Below are 18813 nucleotides of genomic sequence, written 5' to 3' on the forward strand. Positions count from 1 at the left end.
GAAACATTCCATTTTCACATAACCTTACAGCCTCTCTTCATAAATACCAAGATTGGAAATAACTTGGGTCATTTTGCTGTAACCAGGGCTAAAAAAAGAATCTTCACAGAACTTTTTCTGAGAGATTGCTGACTCTGCGAAGATGAGAATAAAAGTCAGCAGCCTGGATCTTAGCTGGTGGCTTAGCGTCTAAATCTCCTGCTAAAGATCTGGCTCAGCTCTTTTGGGTGAAATCAAGCCCTTCTGACACTAACAGAGGAACTCCCACTGTCTCCAAAGACAACAGTTTCTCTTCCCAATTTTTCAGCTGCGTATTTGGTTCCACTTTTTTATGATTTCAATCTTTTAGGAATGTCTGAGCCTGTGGCTTAATGTTCCCAATGTCAATGACAACGCAGGTATGTGGAGTTACCAAATGTCTCCCACTCCTTTAGCAGTGGGGCTTTCAGGGTGGCTCACCTTCAGCCCAGAGTCTGGTAGAAGGATCAAGGTTTCTTTAAGGTATTAGTAGGTCTTAAAGAACTTCAGAGCACAGTAATTAAAATTAGGCTAAATAATGCCAAGAGGATTAAAGGAAATTCTACTGCTTGAGATTGTGTCGGAAGTCAGAGGTATCAGAGGTCAAAGGTAACAAAAGTTGGGTGGCTGATTGTAATTCTAAGGAATATGGAATTTAGGACTTACACATCCTGGCTTTATTCTCTCAAGTTTATAAGAATTAGGTTTACAAGTACTCGCCCATATGTTTTGTTTACCAAAGAACTCTATTGCTTCACTTTTTCTTTTTTTTCTAACTTACTGCAGTACTGAAACAACTTTATCAGTTTTAAATTACTAAATCCTCGGAGGCAAATATCTTCAATTTTTCTTACTCCCCAGATCATCTCTTGGCCTTAACAAGTTGCAGTGGCATCCCTTCACAACACGGCTCAGCAGTGACCCACAAGGTCACAAACCAGAAGAACCAGTTTACATCTGGCACAGAGAAAAAGAGAAAGCACAGCACTGCTCACACAAGGTATGAGCCCAGCTGTGGAGAAGCAGAGACACCCAGGTGAAGGACACTTCTGCTCATTGTCTGAGGTTTGACCCATGTACATTCCACTGCAGAAGTCTCCATGGTACACATCAAGTTGATTTAAGGGAGGACGGAATAAGAAAAAGACTGTTATAAACAGTGATCAATCCTGATTTACAACAGCTCAAACTGTGACAGAATCATTAGCCAACAGCAGACTGCTTAAAAGATTTGGGAATTTCGTCCCTGTGTTTGTACTTATTATTCCACTCTAGATATCTTTATCGTGGAAGCTTAAACAAAATCAGGTCATGGCAATGTGTGACGCTGTTGATAATCCATACCATCAGTAATCTCCCTGTGCTGCAGGAGCACAGATAAGTGTTCAGGAAGCTTTGCCCAATTGATTTAAAGTTGGATCACGCACATGAGGTGTCTGCCTGCCTGTTCATAAATCTCTGACGTGTCTGGCTGGCTGGTGTGTTGTGCCTGACATATGAACTGTGCAAAATACAGTTCACAGCTTTTTATTACAGCAGTGCTTTTTAATATCTCCACCAGCAGGTATTTCACACTTCATAGATACAGTCACTAACGCTGCTCTCCAGTCACAGCATAGCACCTCTGTTCAACCCAAAAGCTCCTCCAGCTCTCACTCTACCAATTGTATTCTCCATATGACAGGTCTTCCCAATGGGGATTTTCTTTCCAGAAAGGTAGAAAGGTCGAGTTCAACAACTCTTCACCTGAAGATTTTTCTCCTGAAAATCCCTGAGCCAGATCATTCTGGTGTGGTGGGAGAAGGAAGCCCATAAGAGTATTTGGTGCCTTTCCTGACTCTTATCAGCTTAGCTAGTCTGAGTAAAATATTCCTACTAGGAACATCTCTCACTGTAAGCAGAAAGGAAAACACTCCCACTCTTAGGTGGGAGTGCTGGTTGCCTGTTGAAAATTATCTATTATTAGCAGTCCACTGTTTATGATTTGACACTGATTTTGACATAATTAGAAATAAGTAAAGGTCTGATAGCTCCTCTTTGCTCTTACTCTCAAATCAGTGCAGGCTGTGACGGGAGCTGGAAAATTAAAGCAGCACCCTGGCAATACTAAGGAGTTGTCTGCATACAAAAGTTGCATTAACTCAACTCAGTCTTTTTTCAGGGATTCACTAACATACAGTGATTTATAACTGGCTCTTGTAGTAAATTCTCACACTCATACTTCAAAGCATAAGTGAAAAGAAGCAATCCTGCACAGACCTAACTAAATCAGCACGGAAAAAAACAACCTGCTTTTCATTCCACAGATATAACTTGGACACACACCAGTGTTAATATGAATTAGATGTGACTTAAAAAGTTCACAGTTTCTTGCAACCATGAAAAAAATCCAAGACTGTACCATTTCATAAACTTGGTATTATCTGCTCTATTCCAGCTTGTCAAAAGGCGTATTTGATTTTTAAGGACAATTATGGGTCATAAAAGACATTAAGCTGCTCTTCTGGGGAGTCAAAATATTATTTTGCCTTAACCAGATAACAAACCAGGCAAGTTGCAAACATTGCACATCCTTACCTCTGCAGCCAAGTAGTTCCCAGTTGCCAAATGCTTAAACCTAAACAAGCTGTTCCACTGTCCTGCCCCTCCCCGGCAAGGGTCGTGATGGACAACCTAAAATGAGAAGTACAGATTTTAATCATGCTCCTCAAGATCATATTTAGATCACTGACTTTTCTTACAGTTCATTCCAAATTAAATTACGTAAACTATGCCATTACAAACAATCTGCCACAGAGAGGAACTCTGTGCTTACACTAAGCTCACCACAGGTAATGACTAGTTACATTAATTTTTTGCCAGGTGCCAGGAAATATTCCTCATATTACATTTCATGCTTTTATTAATCCACTCCCTGCAAGCCTCTTGAGCCAGATTTTCCTTTAAAATGACATGGTGTGAATCTGGAGTTTAAGAAAGTAGCTGCTCTACGCTACCAGGCACTACTTAAGGGCAAAATTGAAACCATCCTAAATTACTTTCTCAATTATACCAGCTTCATTTTTGGCAATACCAGGGGCTTCTGAAAAATATCCTCGTATCATTTGAAATATCACGGGTTATTTCTTTTTTCCCCTCTACTGAGCTGTAGGTCATTTGCCTCCTTCAAACCCAGCAGTGCCTGCTTCTTTTAAGGAGTAATGTCCAATAACCACAAGTGCAATTCACTCTGTTCCAGACAGCCCAGACAAAACTCAACCATTTGCCTAAGGACTCTGGTTTTTATGCAGAAAGTATGTTCATCACACAAGAACTTCTGGGTATAGAAGTTACATTACTGTAATAACAAGGATTTGAGACAATTTCTGATCTTTCCCAGTTGAATAAATATATATTTGTTTGTCATCTTCTCAAAATCACCCCCATTCACAACCTCACCTTTGTTCAGGTTAACTCTAAAATGTGTCCTGTTGCAGAAGAATGGAATCAACGACAATTCTGAGACTTCCTGCTGGCCAAAACTCTCCATTTTCTATATTGCACATGAGGTTAAATGCAAACACTCAAAGTTCAGGATACATGAGCATCATTTGACTGGTTTCAATGAAATCACACCATTTACGTCAAGTCTGAATTTGGAATTTGTCTCTTCCTCATTTTAGCACAGGTAAATAGAGTAAGGAATCCTCCTCTCCCCACCCAGGCACTGCAATAAAGCATCTCTTCAGGGTTCATCCCACACAAACTGCTTCTTAAAATAATAATAGTCACAGGGAGGTGTACGATGATATCAAGAGGCTATGAATGACTCATGTTGTGGCAAAGTCTTTTCACTGAACCCTGGCCTTCAGGCCCTGAAATATTTATAAAAAGAAGAAAAAAAATACCTCTATTTCCCACAGTGCTTTAGAACTCGTTGCAGAAGTGGCTGACTGACGTAATGTAGTACGGAGGAAAATATGCTGTTTCTTCTCATATTCATCACAGGTCAGAAACTTCTCTTGCTCTGCATGGAATAGCCTGACAACATCTCCCTGAAATCATATGAAAACAAAACATTATGAAGTGGTAAGCAAAGCTGCTGGACTCATTTTCTACATCATTTCTACACAGCAATGAAGAGTGGGCAACAATTAACCTAAAGGTGGGTTAGTTAGTAAAGTTAGTTAACCTTAGTAAGTTAGTTAGTTAACCTTACTAAATTGATTTTTTTTATTATTATTTCTAATCCCTCCTATTATTATTTAAGGGGAGTGCAGAAATTTTTCTAATATCATATCTCAACTCTTCTTCTCTGCAACCAACACCAGCTCCCCCTCTCTTTTTCTTCTGCTGGCATCATCTTTGTTTCCCTCTGCCTCTTCCTAAGGCTTGAAACACTATCCCCAAATAGGTCTACACAAATACACCATTTTCCCTTTCAAATTCCTCCTCAAAAACTGCTGGTACCTTGATACCCACTGAAAAGTAACCAGTGGATAATGACTTATTGAGGTGCATGTGAGGACAAACTAAATATATCTTTAAAATGGAAATGTAAATTACCTCAGAGATTGATCTGCAGGCATAAAACTGTGCAATATCTCAGTATTTAAAGCTATGTTGTCTTATTGCAGCTATTGGCACCTTTCATGCCTCACTCCCTTCTGCAAGCCTGTTACACCACTTTTAACATATTGGCATAACCTGAAGTGTCACAGCTATTCTGTACTCTAATCATCCTGAGCTTGAACTTCATCTTTTCTCAGTTTCTGTGCTCCTCAGTTTCTGTGGGAGGGGAAAGGGGTTGGAAGCCAGAGCAATCCAAATTTCATATAGTAAGATAAAAATACAAAGGAAAAGCATTCTACCTGTTGAAGGGCAGTAGTGAGGGATCCTCAACAGCTCCACAAGGTCCTCACTTCTTTTATTCACCATGTAATATTTCTCTACAGTCTTGTACAATATAATTTTTCAGATTCAAAAAACAACTTAAAAATCATACTTACTCCTTTCAGGACATCATCTCGATAACTACTGAATTTCATGAACAAAGTTATTTTCCAGCTTGTGTTACAGTTGACAGCATTTACCTTTAAAGATAAAAAAAAGAAAACAATAACAACAACAACAACAACAAAAAACCCCAACCCAATTATAGTCTTAGAGGGTGTCCTTTTCTTTTTGAGATATTCTATTTTTCTAAAAGACCACACCACATCTAGGATGGCAGGGGACATGCGTATTTGTACAGTTCCTAATGTAGGGTCTGAAGATCCCAAGTGTTAATGAGGTTGATACTGGAAAAGGTTGGGCAGGCAAAATGCTGCTCTGTCTCTTGACAGCCTCCAAAAAACATCCTGAAGAGATGTTGGACAAGGACTTACCTCAGTGAGAGTCTGAGATACTCAAGCAAACCTCACAAAGCTTTCAGTGTCAGGCACAACTGCACCAAGAATATTTCCTCTTGGTTTTTTTTGAGGCCAGGCTGGAAGCAATCTTTAATACTGGCTTAGAGCCCACGGTGGGCCCATGGTGGGTTCTGGCTACCAGTAAAGAATAGAATGGAATGATAGAAATGCTTGGGTTGGAAGGGGCATTACAGATCATCCAGTTCCACCCCTTGCCATGGGCAGGGACACCTTCCACTAGACCAGGTTGCTCCAAGCCCCATCCAACCTGGCCTTCAACACTTCCAGGGATGGGGCAGCCACAGTTTCTCTGGGCAACCTGTGCCAGGACCTTACCACCCTCACAGGGAAGAATTTTTTCCCAATATCCAGTCTAAACCTGCTCTCTGTCAGTTAGAAGCCATTGCCCCTTGTCCTGTCACTCCAGGCCCTTGGAAATAGTCTCTCTCCCTCTTCCTTGTGGGTTCCTTTCAGGTCCTGGAAGGCCACAATTAGGTCACCCCAAAGCCTTCTCTTCTCCAGGTTGAACAATCCCAACTCTCTCAGCCTTTCTATAACACATCTCAGACCAGCAGTTACCCCTCCTCCCTACCCTGAGCTCACCTCTTTGCAGCCAGGGTTATCCAGGAGCTCAATATTGCTAGCATGCAGAGGCTGCCCTGCATTGACTGGCATGAGAACAACTTTATCTCCCACAACAACCTGCAAGTCAGAAATAAAGTGCATTTTAGACCTACGTAGTTATCCAATAAAATGAAGTAATGTTACATTTTTAGACAATGACTCAAGTGCATGCTCTAGGAACGGCACTGGGGGAATTTATTTGCAGGCAATTCACACAGCAGCTCTGTTCACCCATGCTCTGCAATCACAGGGTTCAATACTTCCCACTAATGAATCCTCACATTCCCAGTAAACACGTCACCTGTGTTTCAGCAGAAACTCAAGGCCATGAAATAGATATGAATCTATGAATTCCAAGAGCACTTCAGTTCATCTAAAAATTACATTAACTACTCTTTACCGCAGCCAAAAGGCAGAGAAAGCTTAGAGAATAATTGTGGCTCCTGAGCTCTGTGGCCCATCTTCTGGCAAAAGTTATGACAGGCTCAGGAGTTCTGTGATTTAGACTGCATGACTGCAATCCAGAGAGGAACATAAATCACTGCAAAGTCAGAGAGAGGAAAAATGCACTCCATCCCCTCTGCTGTTACTTTCTAAATAGTGTTTGGAGCTCAGCACAAGCAGCAGGTGCATCAGCTGAGAGACCTTCTCTCTACAAGAGGAATTCCTAGCTAACTCCCTACAAGCAAATTCTCATGCCTTTGCAATTTTTTACCTATACAGACAGGGAAAAACACTTTGACCTAAAAACTGCTTGAGACATGCATATGGAGAATTCAATTCATGCCTGGAAGGGGAGAAAGAAATAAATAATAAAAAAAGATCAATCCACATAGATTGGTTGGTGCTGGGTCCTGATTTGCTTAAGTTGTTCACAGCAATTTTAAGCACACACAGACATGAAGACAAGTGGCTACATGTGATTTTTTTACCATAAGAAATGCTGCACAAGCCATGCTTTCTTTTGGAAGGCAAAGAAACAAAACGGCTTTCTGCACTGATCAGCACATTTCCTATGGAAAAGCACAGCCCAACTCAACCTCATGTCACTCCAACACGTGAATTTGGCCCATTTATTGCAGAGGTAAAAAGGAAGGCTGCCTGTTCTTTATCAACAAAGCTAAAATAAACAGCAGCACAAGACAGTGTCATCATGCTCAGACAACACACAAAAATCCTACTTTATACAAACAATGGGAACAAATTCAATAGCAGAACCAAAATAATGACAAGATGCCTTTAAGACGCGGTTTACTTGTGCATTACATTCCTGCATGCCATGCTCCACACACACATTACTTACAGCCTGTTTTAAGAAGTTATGACCAGACAATTCATTAACCAAAATGCCACCAGGCTTGCACCCTGCAAAGGGGAATCAGGACTTCAAAATTATTGCATGTACACAAGGACTATCGTAACTTTAATTAGTAAGAGCATCATTAAGTATCTTTTTCTACTTTGCTGTAGGCACACATCTGAAGAAGAGCTGTTATGTGGGGTCATGGTTGCTGTCTCAGATTCCTCCCTTGCTCCAAGTCCACCTCAGCAACCTGTTCTCAGTACTGGTCAGCTCTACTGGCTGCCAAAAGAGCAATAAGGCATCCAATGCTCTTTTCCTTTAGGCTTCAAACCTCCATAAGTGGTTGGGAAGGAAAGGATAAAGGCAATTTCACAGCCCTTGTTTCCCAGACACTCTCCACCAGTGATGCAGAAAACAACAGAAATCCTGTTCTCTTATACAAGTCTGCGCTCTTGCCTTCCTCCCATCCCCTCCCCAGTTATTCCTGGCTCCAAATAACGCCCCAGCATGCCCAAAACACCAAAGGCAGAGCACCCACAAGCCCAGGTGCCCCTATTTCTGCCTGTAGATTTGTACCACATGGAGACCAGAGAAGACAGAGCAATACATTCCTAAAGTTTTGCTCTACAAAATTAAAACTGACACTGGCTCTTCCTCATTTTCCTCAGCCACCCTTCAGCCCAGCTGGACACAGTGTGCTGTAGGCCAGCAGCGGGTAATAGTTTGACAGGTCTCTGGGACTTCTTCCTTACACACAGCCATGAAAAGTTGCCTCAGACACACAGCTTTTGAGGATTTTATTCATGATCCCTTTGAAAAAACTCTTATCTTTGCTGGTCTAGATAAGAGACTTCCAACAAATGATTAAACTCACAGTGAAGCCAGTAAGAATCCAGTTTTTTAATTCAAGTTAAACCTACAAGGCCCTTCAGTCTTGAATGCAATGGAGTCAGTCCTGCACACCAAAGGCCCTGCTGCTCCATGTCCACACCTGCCAGTGGCACAGCTGACACACTTCAAATTTTAGCAATTATTCTGCTATTCAAACAATCTGGAACCAGATCTAGCCTTAATCAGCCACATCTTTCACTGAAGCAGAGCTCCATAAATAATGAAGACTTAATAAAGTCTGCAGCAAATATTGCAGTTATGCCAATTACTGTAAATTTTCAGCCATAGTCTTTCATTACTTTCATTGATTTGCATAACTCATCAGTTGCTAATGAATCTAAGCTAACCCTCCTTCAGAAGACTAAGTTCTAAAACATTTCATAGGGCTGAACAACTGTGATGGCTTACCAGAAGAGTCACACACATGACTTCTTGTATCACAGCTTCCCCCAGATTTCTTTTAGGATATCTGGTATATTTGGATCTACCTTGCCTGGGTAACCTAGCACAGTAGCAGCCCTCAAAGCAGTAATTCAACAATCACTTCTATTGTTTGAAAGACTTTCTAAAATGTTTTCTTAGGAAATTTCCTTGATACAGGAAACTGAAAACAAATTTAAAAATCCACAAAGTTTCCAAACAGAAACCATGCACTGAGAGGTCTAAGTTACTCCATGCCTGGGACTAACTGAGAAGAAAGGAGTGGGTAGAAGTCTGGCCTTCTCTCCATCTGTGAGAAGCAAATTAGGATTTCCCCCATCACTTGCTAAGCCTCATGCAACAGCTGCCTGGTTTCTGGGTCTGTTGAAGGGCTGGAAATGTGCCAGAGCAGTTATGAGAAAGCTACCAAAGGAGTCATGTTTATCACCGGAAGTTTGCAAAGAAAATTATCAGATCTGTTTGGGCCTGGTGGAAATGAGGAACAACTTGGGTCTCAAGAAATTTCCTCTATAAATTATAATCCCAGCCCTGAAAGGCAACATCTGGTGACAGAAGATGAGCAGCAGGTAGGTTCCAAAGGAGGACATTAAGTTAGGAGTGAGCCTGGCAGTTTCCCACAGAGCACTCAGAGAGCATCAGACACAGCCCCACAGGGAACAAACTAGGAGAGAGGTCTGTGGAATGGGATGTTACAGAGATCATTGATCACCTGCACCTTTTTAGATCAGCAAATCTGCTTCCAAACTCTTAAGGGGGCTCAATAGTGTAAAATTGAATCAAAAACTCTGTAGTGCTGAGGATGACTTATAAGGCTTGGGATCATTCTGCTGTTCCCAGGTGTAAGGGCTCACACTGGCTTTGCAGATCACAGTCTGGGAATCCCAGGTCCTCACTCTGGAGAGCAAGACATGTAATTAATTTTCAGGTATGAGAAATTAAAAAGATGCTGAACTGATGTTACTCTAAGAAATTAAGGCAAAACCTTAAAGCAATGGTCACCGTTTTTTTTTCCCTAGGAGGGAAAAGAATAACAACAATTGTTTTCCCCACCTGAAAAGCCATGCAGAGACCCCCCAGAGGGCTACATTTGCTCTAGTTCTCTGCAACAGGCTTTGGGAAAAAGAGGGATTTTCACATACCCTTTTGATCACTACATGAAGCAGGAAAAGACTTTGACTTTAGGGACATTGGACCAGGAGCAGGGAATGCAGTCCTTCTCCTCTCCACAATAGATTGCCTAAAGGAGTTGCAAGCAACCACAGTCATCCTGGATGGCATCCCAAGAGCTGGATAACCACAAAGTTAACAAGAGAAAATCCAGGAGAAAAGAGGCTTTCCCATCTGTGATCCTGAGAGAGCTTTCACTGATCACTGCACAGGCAAGAGGGGGCAAACATTCCCAGCCAGATCTACACTATAAAACCACACAAATTCATATGTGGCCTGCCCAGATCTGAATTCTCCACAGTGGGCACTTAACCAAGCCACAGCCAAGAGAATGAAGTGCCAAGTTGTGATCTCAGGGCACAGCTCTCAGATCTGCAGCAAAGAGGTTTCCTACGTACCCTTCCTCTTACCAAGATGCAAAACTCCTACTGAGACCTACCAAGAAAAGACTTCCCACACTATCCAACCGAGTTCCAGTCATAGATACCACTTTCATGTTGAGGGGGAGTACAGACTGATGCATTTCCTAGAGACGTTCTCTACCGACCTCTCAAATAAAAATCTTGCCTGGAACATTTAAAAAAACCCCAACCCTTTAAAAAAATTTAGTCTATTATTATCAGCTTTGTAAAACTGCACGCAACAGGCAGACTTAGCAAAGATACCCCAACAGAGAGGTCAGCAGAGGCTCAGATGAATGTGGCAACAGTTCAGATTCCAGACCATATAATTTGGAAACAGCTTCTAGTTACCCATGAAAGCCAATAGTCCCAAGCACTGCTTAAAGTATTTTTTTCCTGAACTTAATCCATTATGAAATAGGCCAGTAGCAAAGAAATCAGGTGTCTTCTACAAACTTTCTGCCTTCTCCCTCTCACACATTCAGCATCTCCACTTACATTGTCACCTTCACTTCTCAGCTTCCAGAAGGGCTGGATATAAAACCAGGATCCCTCATTCCCTGCAGCATCCAGAGACACCCTCATGGCATTCTTCTCCAACAGGGCTGGCAGCCTCTTATTGACTGTGAGGTACTTGTTACTTTTTATATGCAGCAGCTGTGAACAGAGAATAATTAAAATAAATAATTAAAATAATTAGGACAGCTGATGCTTTCTCTCTCTCCAGTCAAAGGAGAATTGCAGGTTTCACACTGTAGTGATTTTTCATAATATATATAAAGACAAAATAAAACTAGAAGAGAGTTATCAAAGTATAGTACAGTTTAGGAAAACTAAACTGATGATATATCTCAGATTGAGAGAAATGTGTCAGTGATCAATTTTACAGCACACACTAACCAGGTCTATTACAGTGTTACCTTCAGGAATTTCATCCATTACAGGAAAGTTGTACTGCACTTAAGAACACAGCTTCTGTCTCATTTATATGTCAGGAAATACAAATTACTTCAATTATTTAAAAGGAGCTGTGCAGCACCTCTACAAGACAATTTGGAAATAAATCTTGCAAATAAAAGGCACATATTTATGTTCAGATTCCAAACTGCAGCACCAAATATCATACACAGAATTTTTATTATGACATCTTATTTAAACACCAATGTGCAGCACTTCTGGCAGGCTTTAAAACGAGGCAGAAAAGCACAATATTGTAAACTTCACCAAGCTGTGTTTACCTGACCCTTGGCAATCCAGATTACAGTGGTTACTTTCATTTTCACTGTAACCTTGAAATAAAACAACTGTTTTCCCTCCAACACCAAGAGAAGGCAAAGAGATTTCAATGGGTTCACCTGTATGACATTGCTGTATTTTACAATCTCGCCCAGCAGCTTTCTGTTCTCGCTTTCATTCTGTTTTTGTTCCAGTTCTGCTGCATGCTGCAAGAGAATGATTATTGCTTTAAACTCTACAAAATCAGTACCTGTATTTGGCTACGGAAACAGAGAAAAAGGAAATGGCATCGCATTTAAAACGCAAGCACCACTGAACTGATAATATTAGCACCAAAATTCTGATGCTGATTCTGTTTTTTTTATTATCCATAATAGAAGCTCAGTCACAATTTATGGATCGCACTTTAGATACAACATATTTTTAAATATTTCAAGCACAAAAAGTAATTCCAGGGGCTTTATTTCATCCTGAAGGGGAGAAAAAAAAAAAAGGCCTATGATTAGCTTCTCGCTGTCATCATTCCTTTTACTCGTCGGGGTTTTAATTGCTTACAAATACACAGACTTCATGACAAAATAAAACTACTAGGTCACAGCTGGCAACATCCAGGCTAAGCACAATAGTCTGGGTCAAACACAACCACAGAACAAACTCCAAGCTCCTACCACTAGTGGCTGTGTAACTCTGGCCACACACCATGTGCCCGCCTTGTCGTTTTTAACTGGGAGCACTGGCGGCCTCTCCACTGCCCATGGCACTGTCACCAGGTTTGACATGCCCTTGTGTTCACTGAGCCTTGTGCATTCAGCTATAACATCAAGCCAGCTGTTCTTCAGAGACAGAGGGGCTGCTCCATCCACACTGTATCTGAGGCAAAACAGAATCTGCAAAATGTTTCAGAAAAGAATCACTCAGAAGGAAAGCAAGGACAACCACAATGCTGAGGAATTTCCAGACTAAAGTACTAAGAACATATCTTCGTCCACTCTTCTGCCTAACTCCTGGAAAGGACTTCCAGCATAATTTAAACCAGGTTTTAACAACTCCATTTTTACTTCATAAAACTTCTGGAAGCAATACCTTGCTTATAGCACAGGCACAGCCCTCAGTCCAAAGCAAGACAAAAACCAAGCCAGGGGCAACAAATGCCAGCCAGGAGGTAGGAGAGTTAAGGAGAATACCGAGTTGCCATGGTGGCATAATAATACCCATCACAGTGGTTCCCAAGACACTTATTATTTTTTCTCGTGCCATTGTAACTCCACAGCCTGCAGATTGAGATAAGATTACAAACACAGATGTCTCTTACTTGAAGTTTCTTCAGCAGTGCTGCTTCAGTGTGGTTTCCTTGTTTGGCTTGCTTGGCTTTCCAGTACTGCTTCTGGGCTGAATATCTGTTCATGGGACACACCTTGAAAAGGCAATCTGGGGAGAGATTGAAAGAAACACTCCTCAGTCCTGTTGAAAGACATTTCCTCCATTTGTAAGTATGCTTCGGTTGGTTTTCTTTGCCCAGAAATGTCTAGGTACCAGTGTTTAGACACAGCCACCAAACAGCTTGATGGCAGTGACACCACAAGCAGGGTGACATGACGATCCTGATGTCCCCCTGGCTGCCCAACTCCTTCTGACACTGCTGAAAACAAGGATTGCACTCATTTACATTCACCTACAAGCCGCCAAAGAGGTTCACACGGAGTTTAGGTCTCTGCACACCTTCACTAAGTTGTTTTTGCTGTTAGTTTGGGTTTTTTAAACCAAAGTGACACAATCTGAACATCACCACCATCCAACATACGAGGGAAAAAGCAGGTAAGGAGGGAAGAACCACCTGAGCATGGTGGCTGTGCAAACAAGAGAGGAGCAGGTACACCCTGAGGAGACTGCAGTCAGTAATTGAAAGGTCATGTTAATTGGCAATAAACTGAATTTTGTGAAGTTCCCTCACTTTGGGGTTTATTTTGTCCAGTGACAGTCCTATAAACTGGAAATAGAGGCTCATGATTTGTCCAAAGCTGACTACTTTTAGAATGATAAACTATACCTAGTCTCACATGGTCCCAATCACCAGCTGGTCTAAAGGCCAGGCTTGAAAGACATTTTCCTTAGCAAATGTTGGTGTCCTTTCACACACCACATGTATTAACTGGTGACAGGAAAAACAGTTTAGCTGTAAGACTGGTAAGAACATACAGGACTGCCTGTGTGTTATAGAGCGAAACTCTTCCCCAAATGGGCTGCAAACTATAGCTGTCAAAGGAAGGCCTATCCCAAACTATTAGCCTTCCATAACTGTCACAGATGGCCAAGCATTGTCTGGAGACTAATCCACCCCCTATTCCCAGTGGCAAAGTTTGTTCATCCAGAATTACCACCAGTGGCAGAACTTTCCTTGGCCCTGACCCCAAGTCCTCAGATTTGCTCCCTCATGGCAGCCCTGAGTTGATGTTCCCAGGAAAAAGTGTTACAAATCCTTATCAAAGCAAGCCCAGCCACCTTGCAAAGGTGTTTGGTTTCGTTTCAAAGGGGACCATTTATAATGGGAATTATATCATGCAATCTAGAGTACATAACTCCCAGGTAATTTTTACAATATCCTGGAAACCAAGGAGGGGAAAAAAATATTACAAACTGCTGTGTACCATTAAATCCTACTGTGTGTTGTAGGAGATTTTACTTGAATTATCGGGATTTCAGCTCTTAAAACAAAAACTCTGCTATTATTTTATGTAATCTATAATTAACGTGCCTTCTCAGAAGGCTTCATGAAACATTTATTTCTCTGAAGTAACAATACCTTCTTTTTATAGGACCAGTCTTCATTTCTCAGTTACTCCCCACACATCCTGCTCCTTGAGTAAACACAGCGCTTCCCATTCTCCTGCAGAGACTCAGAGTGTTCCCACTCTGCAGAGGAACCCGAGATGTGCACGGATGTGCAGTCATTGCTCGGGGCTCCTCTTTCCAAAGGTGGGTGAATTTTTCCTGATGATAGTTCTCAAGGAAAAGGAAATGTAGAGCAGGGGCTGGATAACCTCAGCAGCATACAGCTCTCCTGACTTCCAGTCTAGTGCTTTCCAACTTCTTTAAAATCATTATTATTTCAATTGTGTTTTTCTCAATTTATGGACTAAATTATTTGCTTCCAGACAAGCTTTTTCCTTTTTGATTTTGTTTTTTAGGATTCAAGCTACATTAAAAGTGGCTCATTTTATTAGTTTTTTCTGGTTTGTTTCCCACCACCACCACTTCTTTTATTACAGTAACAACAGGATACTATGTAAATTCAAGCTTCATGATCCTAAACATCATGGGGGTGTGGAACAGTGCCTGCCCTAGAGATGCTGTAATTTACATTAGCAGGGAAATAAAGAGAAACTGGAGCATAAGATTATAAAGCAACTTTCCAGCACACACAGTAGATGAAGAGCTCAGCCCTCCTGGAGGTCAGTCCAGCAACCCAGTGATGAAACAGACCATCTCTTCTAACTTCTCCAGACATTCTCAGATAGTTCTAGTTCCTAATTCATTACTTTATGGGGTTTTACATAAATGTTTCTCTTCCTGAGGACTCTAATTAAATAGGCATTATCAAAGATAAACAAATAGCAACTACACTCAGGAGGTCTGAAAAGGAAAATAACTCCTATATGCCCTTTAAATGCTCCTTGATATTGAATAAAGATGGTTTAGAACAATATTTGTCAGATGCTTTCTCTCCCTTCCCCCTCTTAGGTTTTTTTTTAAGTGTTAGAAATTCAACTCTTGCCCACAATGGAAGATTTCTGTGATTTGCAGAACTAGAGAAATTATCACGTGGCTGTACCGAAAGCAGCAGGCTGAGAAATGGGTAAGTGGAAGTGATGTGGCTATTAAATCACAGTGTGTACAAATCTACATGTTTTGGGAAAAAAAAATACAGGAAGATGAAAAAAACTAAAGTGAGAATGGAAAGGGGAAAATGTGAGGGAACAAGGAGTGAGGCAAAGAAGAGTCCTAAGAAGGACAAGGAAAAAAGCTGTCAGGAGTCTGCGAAGCAAATGAAAGCAATTATGGAACTGAGAAACAGGTAGAAAACACAAAAATAAACCAAAACTATGTAGAAAGCAAGTAAAAAGGAAAATGGCAGGTGGGAGGAAGAAAGGAGAGAGCATAGAACAACATAATGGAAGGGAGAGAAGAGGAAAGAACAACATAAGAAAAAGCTTAGATCAGATTAATAGTTCAAAAAGAGAGGATATTTGGCAATTCAAACATCACTCTCATTGCAGATGTCTCAAGAAAAAGAGGTACAAAATGTAAAGAATTTTAAACCAGTGTACAAACTGAGGTCTGTTTAACAAATAAAAGGCAGACCTGTGCTCCTTTTTCAGAGATGCTAAATCTGACCAACCAGCAGGTCTTATCTGTTCTATTTTACACCTTGGAAGCTCAAAGTGTTTCCTATTGGAGATAACAGTACCAAGCTGAAGCACATTTAAGGTCACAGGCTGAGGAAACTTGCAGTTCTGTGGCTCATGATGTGGCTTTTCTTCAAAGGTACACGACTTCTGGCACACACTGCTCTTCCTAATCTCTGTGAACCTGGCCCTGCAGCATTTCCATCACAGCAATAAATGCCTTGGCTCCCACTAGCTCCAGTTTGATTTAGGACAAGCGGCACCTGGCTTGATCAGTCTCTCAAACACAACAGCAAAACAAGGAAAAAGTTTGGTGGTTTTTTCATCAGACTTCTGGAAACACATGTGGGACCAAATTCTGCCCTCCTGTGCACTGATGCCAATCTGGATGTGAACACAGAGCCACTCCAGGTTCATCCCAGTGTGACTGAAGGAGAAATTGGGACCACAGCTGCTTCATGTGGACACAAAATGAAAAGCAACCACATCTTTCCTCAGCTGAACAACACCTTGTTCTGGGGGGTGTTCCGAAACAACCAGAATAGCAACCACCCACTCAAGAAGAAAAAAGAAAGTAAACACATGACAAAAATGAAACTGCTATTTTGAGACACCTCTTTTCATAGGCTTTCAGTTCAGGCCAACAGCTCGGTACCTTAATTTGTTCTCTGAGTGAACTCTGTAGGAGACATACAAATAGTTCAAAACCGCAATCTTTGGGTTGTTTTTTTTTCTTCCGCTGGGGAAAGAGTTGATAAAGTATAACCAAAAAAGACCAAGCACAGTACTCTGATGTTAATTTTCAGAGTCAGTCCTTGAAATCTAAACATCTTGTTAGAAATATGTTTTTTCTCATACTTCTCTGACTCCCAGGACATGCTCTAACCTCAAATCAACGCCAGTTCAGCTCGCAGTGATAAAAACATTGTAAACCATGCAGACAGCAGTTCCTATCACTGAAGAGGCCCCACTCATCCCGCTGTTAGATGTTATTTTCAGTTGCTTATGTCTAATCATTCAATTAATCATTCATGCCTAAGTCTTCTTTTTATGTCAAGAATGTACTTAAAGCAGTTTTTGTTTCATTTATTAACTTTGCTGTTTTAATTGAAGGTTATTTCCCAGAAGATGCTTAGGGAGAAAAATATGCATTTTGCTTACATTTCTTAGTTAAAGGACCAGCATTTAGCAACTCTTTTGCCTCAGTGCACTAAGCAGAGCTACAAAATTTAACAAAGCATGGCAGAGATGTGCTTTTGGGTGCTTTTGCAATAGAGACACCTCTGTGGCACCAGGCACTACGTCCCAGTTAGACAGCACGCTCTTGCTGAGCTCCCAGCAAAACTGCTATTCCCACACTTGGAATTTGACTTGTGAGGTGAAAGAGAAAACATCCAAACAATGGCTTTATTTTTGCTGCAGCCACCCTCCCAAGTACATCTTGATTACCTGAAGCAGCAGGAATATGGTACTGGATGCAGCCCCAATATGTTATAGAGTGGTGGGTTGCATCAATTAAGGTCACAAAACGCACTTTTTCACCAATTTATTTTCTCCTACAGGTGTTAGAGACCTTATAGCACCTCCCAGTAACTAAAGAAGGCCTAAAGAAAGCTGGTAAGGGGCTTTTAAAAAGGGCACGGAGTGACAGGACAAGAGGGAATGGCTTCAAACTGACAGAAAGTAGGTTTAGATTGGATATTAGGACGAAATTCTTCCCTGGGAGGGCAGGGAGACCCTGGCACAGGTTGCCCAGAGAAGCTGTGGCTGCCCCTGGATCCCTGGAAGTGTCCAAGGCCAGATTGGATGGGGCTCTGAGGAACCTGGGATAGTGGAAGGTGTCCCTGCCCATGGCAGGGGGTAGAATAAAATAATCTTTAAGGTCCCTTACAACCCAAACCATTCAGTGACTTTATGTTGCAGCTAATCCAAATTTTCATGCTACTACAATGCTGGCAATACCAAAATTAAGTGACATCTGGGTGCACAGTAAACCAGAAAGAGCTAAGGAGTGACTGGAAGAAAGGCTGCAAAGGGAGGTAAGAGGTAGCAGGGGGGAGGAGGAAAGTAGCTACTATCAGGTTTTGGGACAGGAAGGGAAAGGGACAAGAGGGGATCCCCAAGAAGAGGAGGATCTGAGTTGGAGGAAAGGTTAGGTGCTGTGGAGAAGAGGGAGCAGAGGCAGCTAGAGATAAAGGGATGTGCTATGCAGGCAAGAGACAGAGGTCGCAACAGAGAACAGAGCCAAAACTGTCTACAACTAATAGAAAACATCCCCCTGCAGAAGCTGAGATGTAATGCAGGAGTGCAGCCCCTGCTCTTCCCAGTAGTAGCAGCAAACAGCTGTGGATCTTGGCAGTGCCTCATCCCGTCCTGACATCTGTTCTACCTCCACACGTACTGCCACCACTGCTGACCAGGCGTTAGTGCTGACAGTTCAACAAGTTTTCGCCTGCAGCAAAGTGCCCAGACACACCTGAGGCTGTTGAAATCACTTACAAAAAAAAAAAAAAAATCAACACAGAACATTATCAACTTTTCCCATCTTTGCCTTTTGAAGTTAGAGATTAAAAACACAGAACTGCAATAAAAGAATTCTCCTGTTCTGAAGTTATAAAATCAATCCCTCAAACACCAGCCAGTAAAAAAATTAAGGTTGTGCCTTTAACCTCTGTTCAGATTGGAGATACTTGGGTGTATTCTTCAATTATACCATCACAAACCTTTCCCAGTGACCTTGGTCTCATCTAGAATCCTGGATATGCTCCTCTTTGGGAACACATCAGGATAGTCCAGTGACAGAAAACTGTCCGAGGATCCCGACTTGAAATTTTGTGCAACCTGGAAACCATGATTTACAAAAGTATTTCCAGGCAGCAAGAGGATGAAATCACACTCAGGTAGCCTGAAAGCCACACTGGATGCCATCCCCATCTCTG

At 41.6% G+C, this 18813-nt stretch overlaps 1 protein-coding gene across 2 annotated transcripts in view; it reads right to left on the reverse strand.

The window, feature by feature from the left end:
- The window catches only part of ITPR2 (inositol 1,4,5-trisphosphate receptor type 2), a 242203-nt gene that overhangs the window by 194617 nt on the left and 28773 nt on the right, over window positions 1–18813 (reverse strand). For both annotated transcript variants that reach the window (XM_018083671.1, XM_029963962.1), the window contains exons 3-9: window positions 12784–12899; window positions 11591–11677; window positions 10734–10892; window positions 6012–6110; window positions 5007–5090; window positions 3906–4052; window positions 2596–2691 (exon numbers count right to left, since the gene is read on the reverse strand). In XM_018083671.1, the coding sequence (XP_017939160.1) occupies window positions 2596–2691; window positions 3906–4052; window positions 5007–5090; window positions 6012–6110; window positions 10734–10892; window positions 11591–11677; window positions 12784–12899 (788 nt within the window). The remainder of the gene's footprint in view (window positions 1–2595; window positions 2692–3905; window positions 4053–5006; window positions 5091–6011; window positions 6111–10733; window positions 10893–11590; window positions 11678–12783; window positions 12900–18813) is intronic.

Source organism: Manacus vitellinus, unplaced genomic scaffold, assembly GCF_001715985.3.
Source record: "Manacus vitellinus isolate BGI_N305 unplaced genomic scaffold, ASM171598v3 scaffold_66_pilon, whole genome shotgun sequence".
Lineage (NCBI taxonomy): Eukaryota > Metazoa > Chordata > Aves > Passeriformes > Pipridae > Manacus > Manacus vitellinus.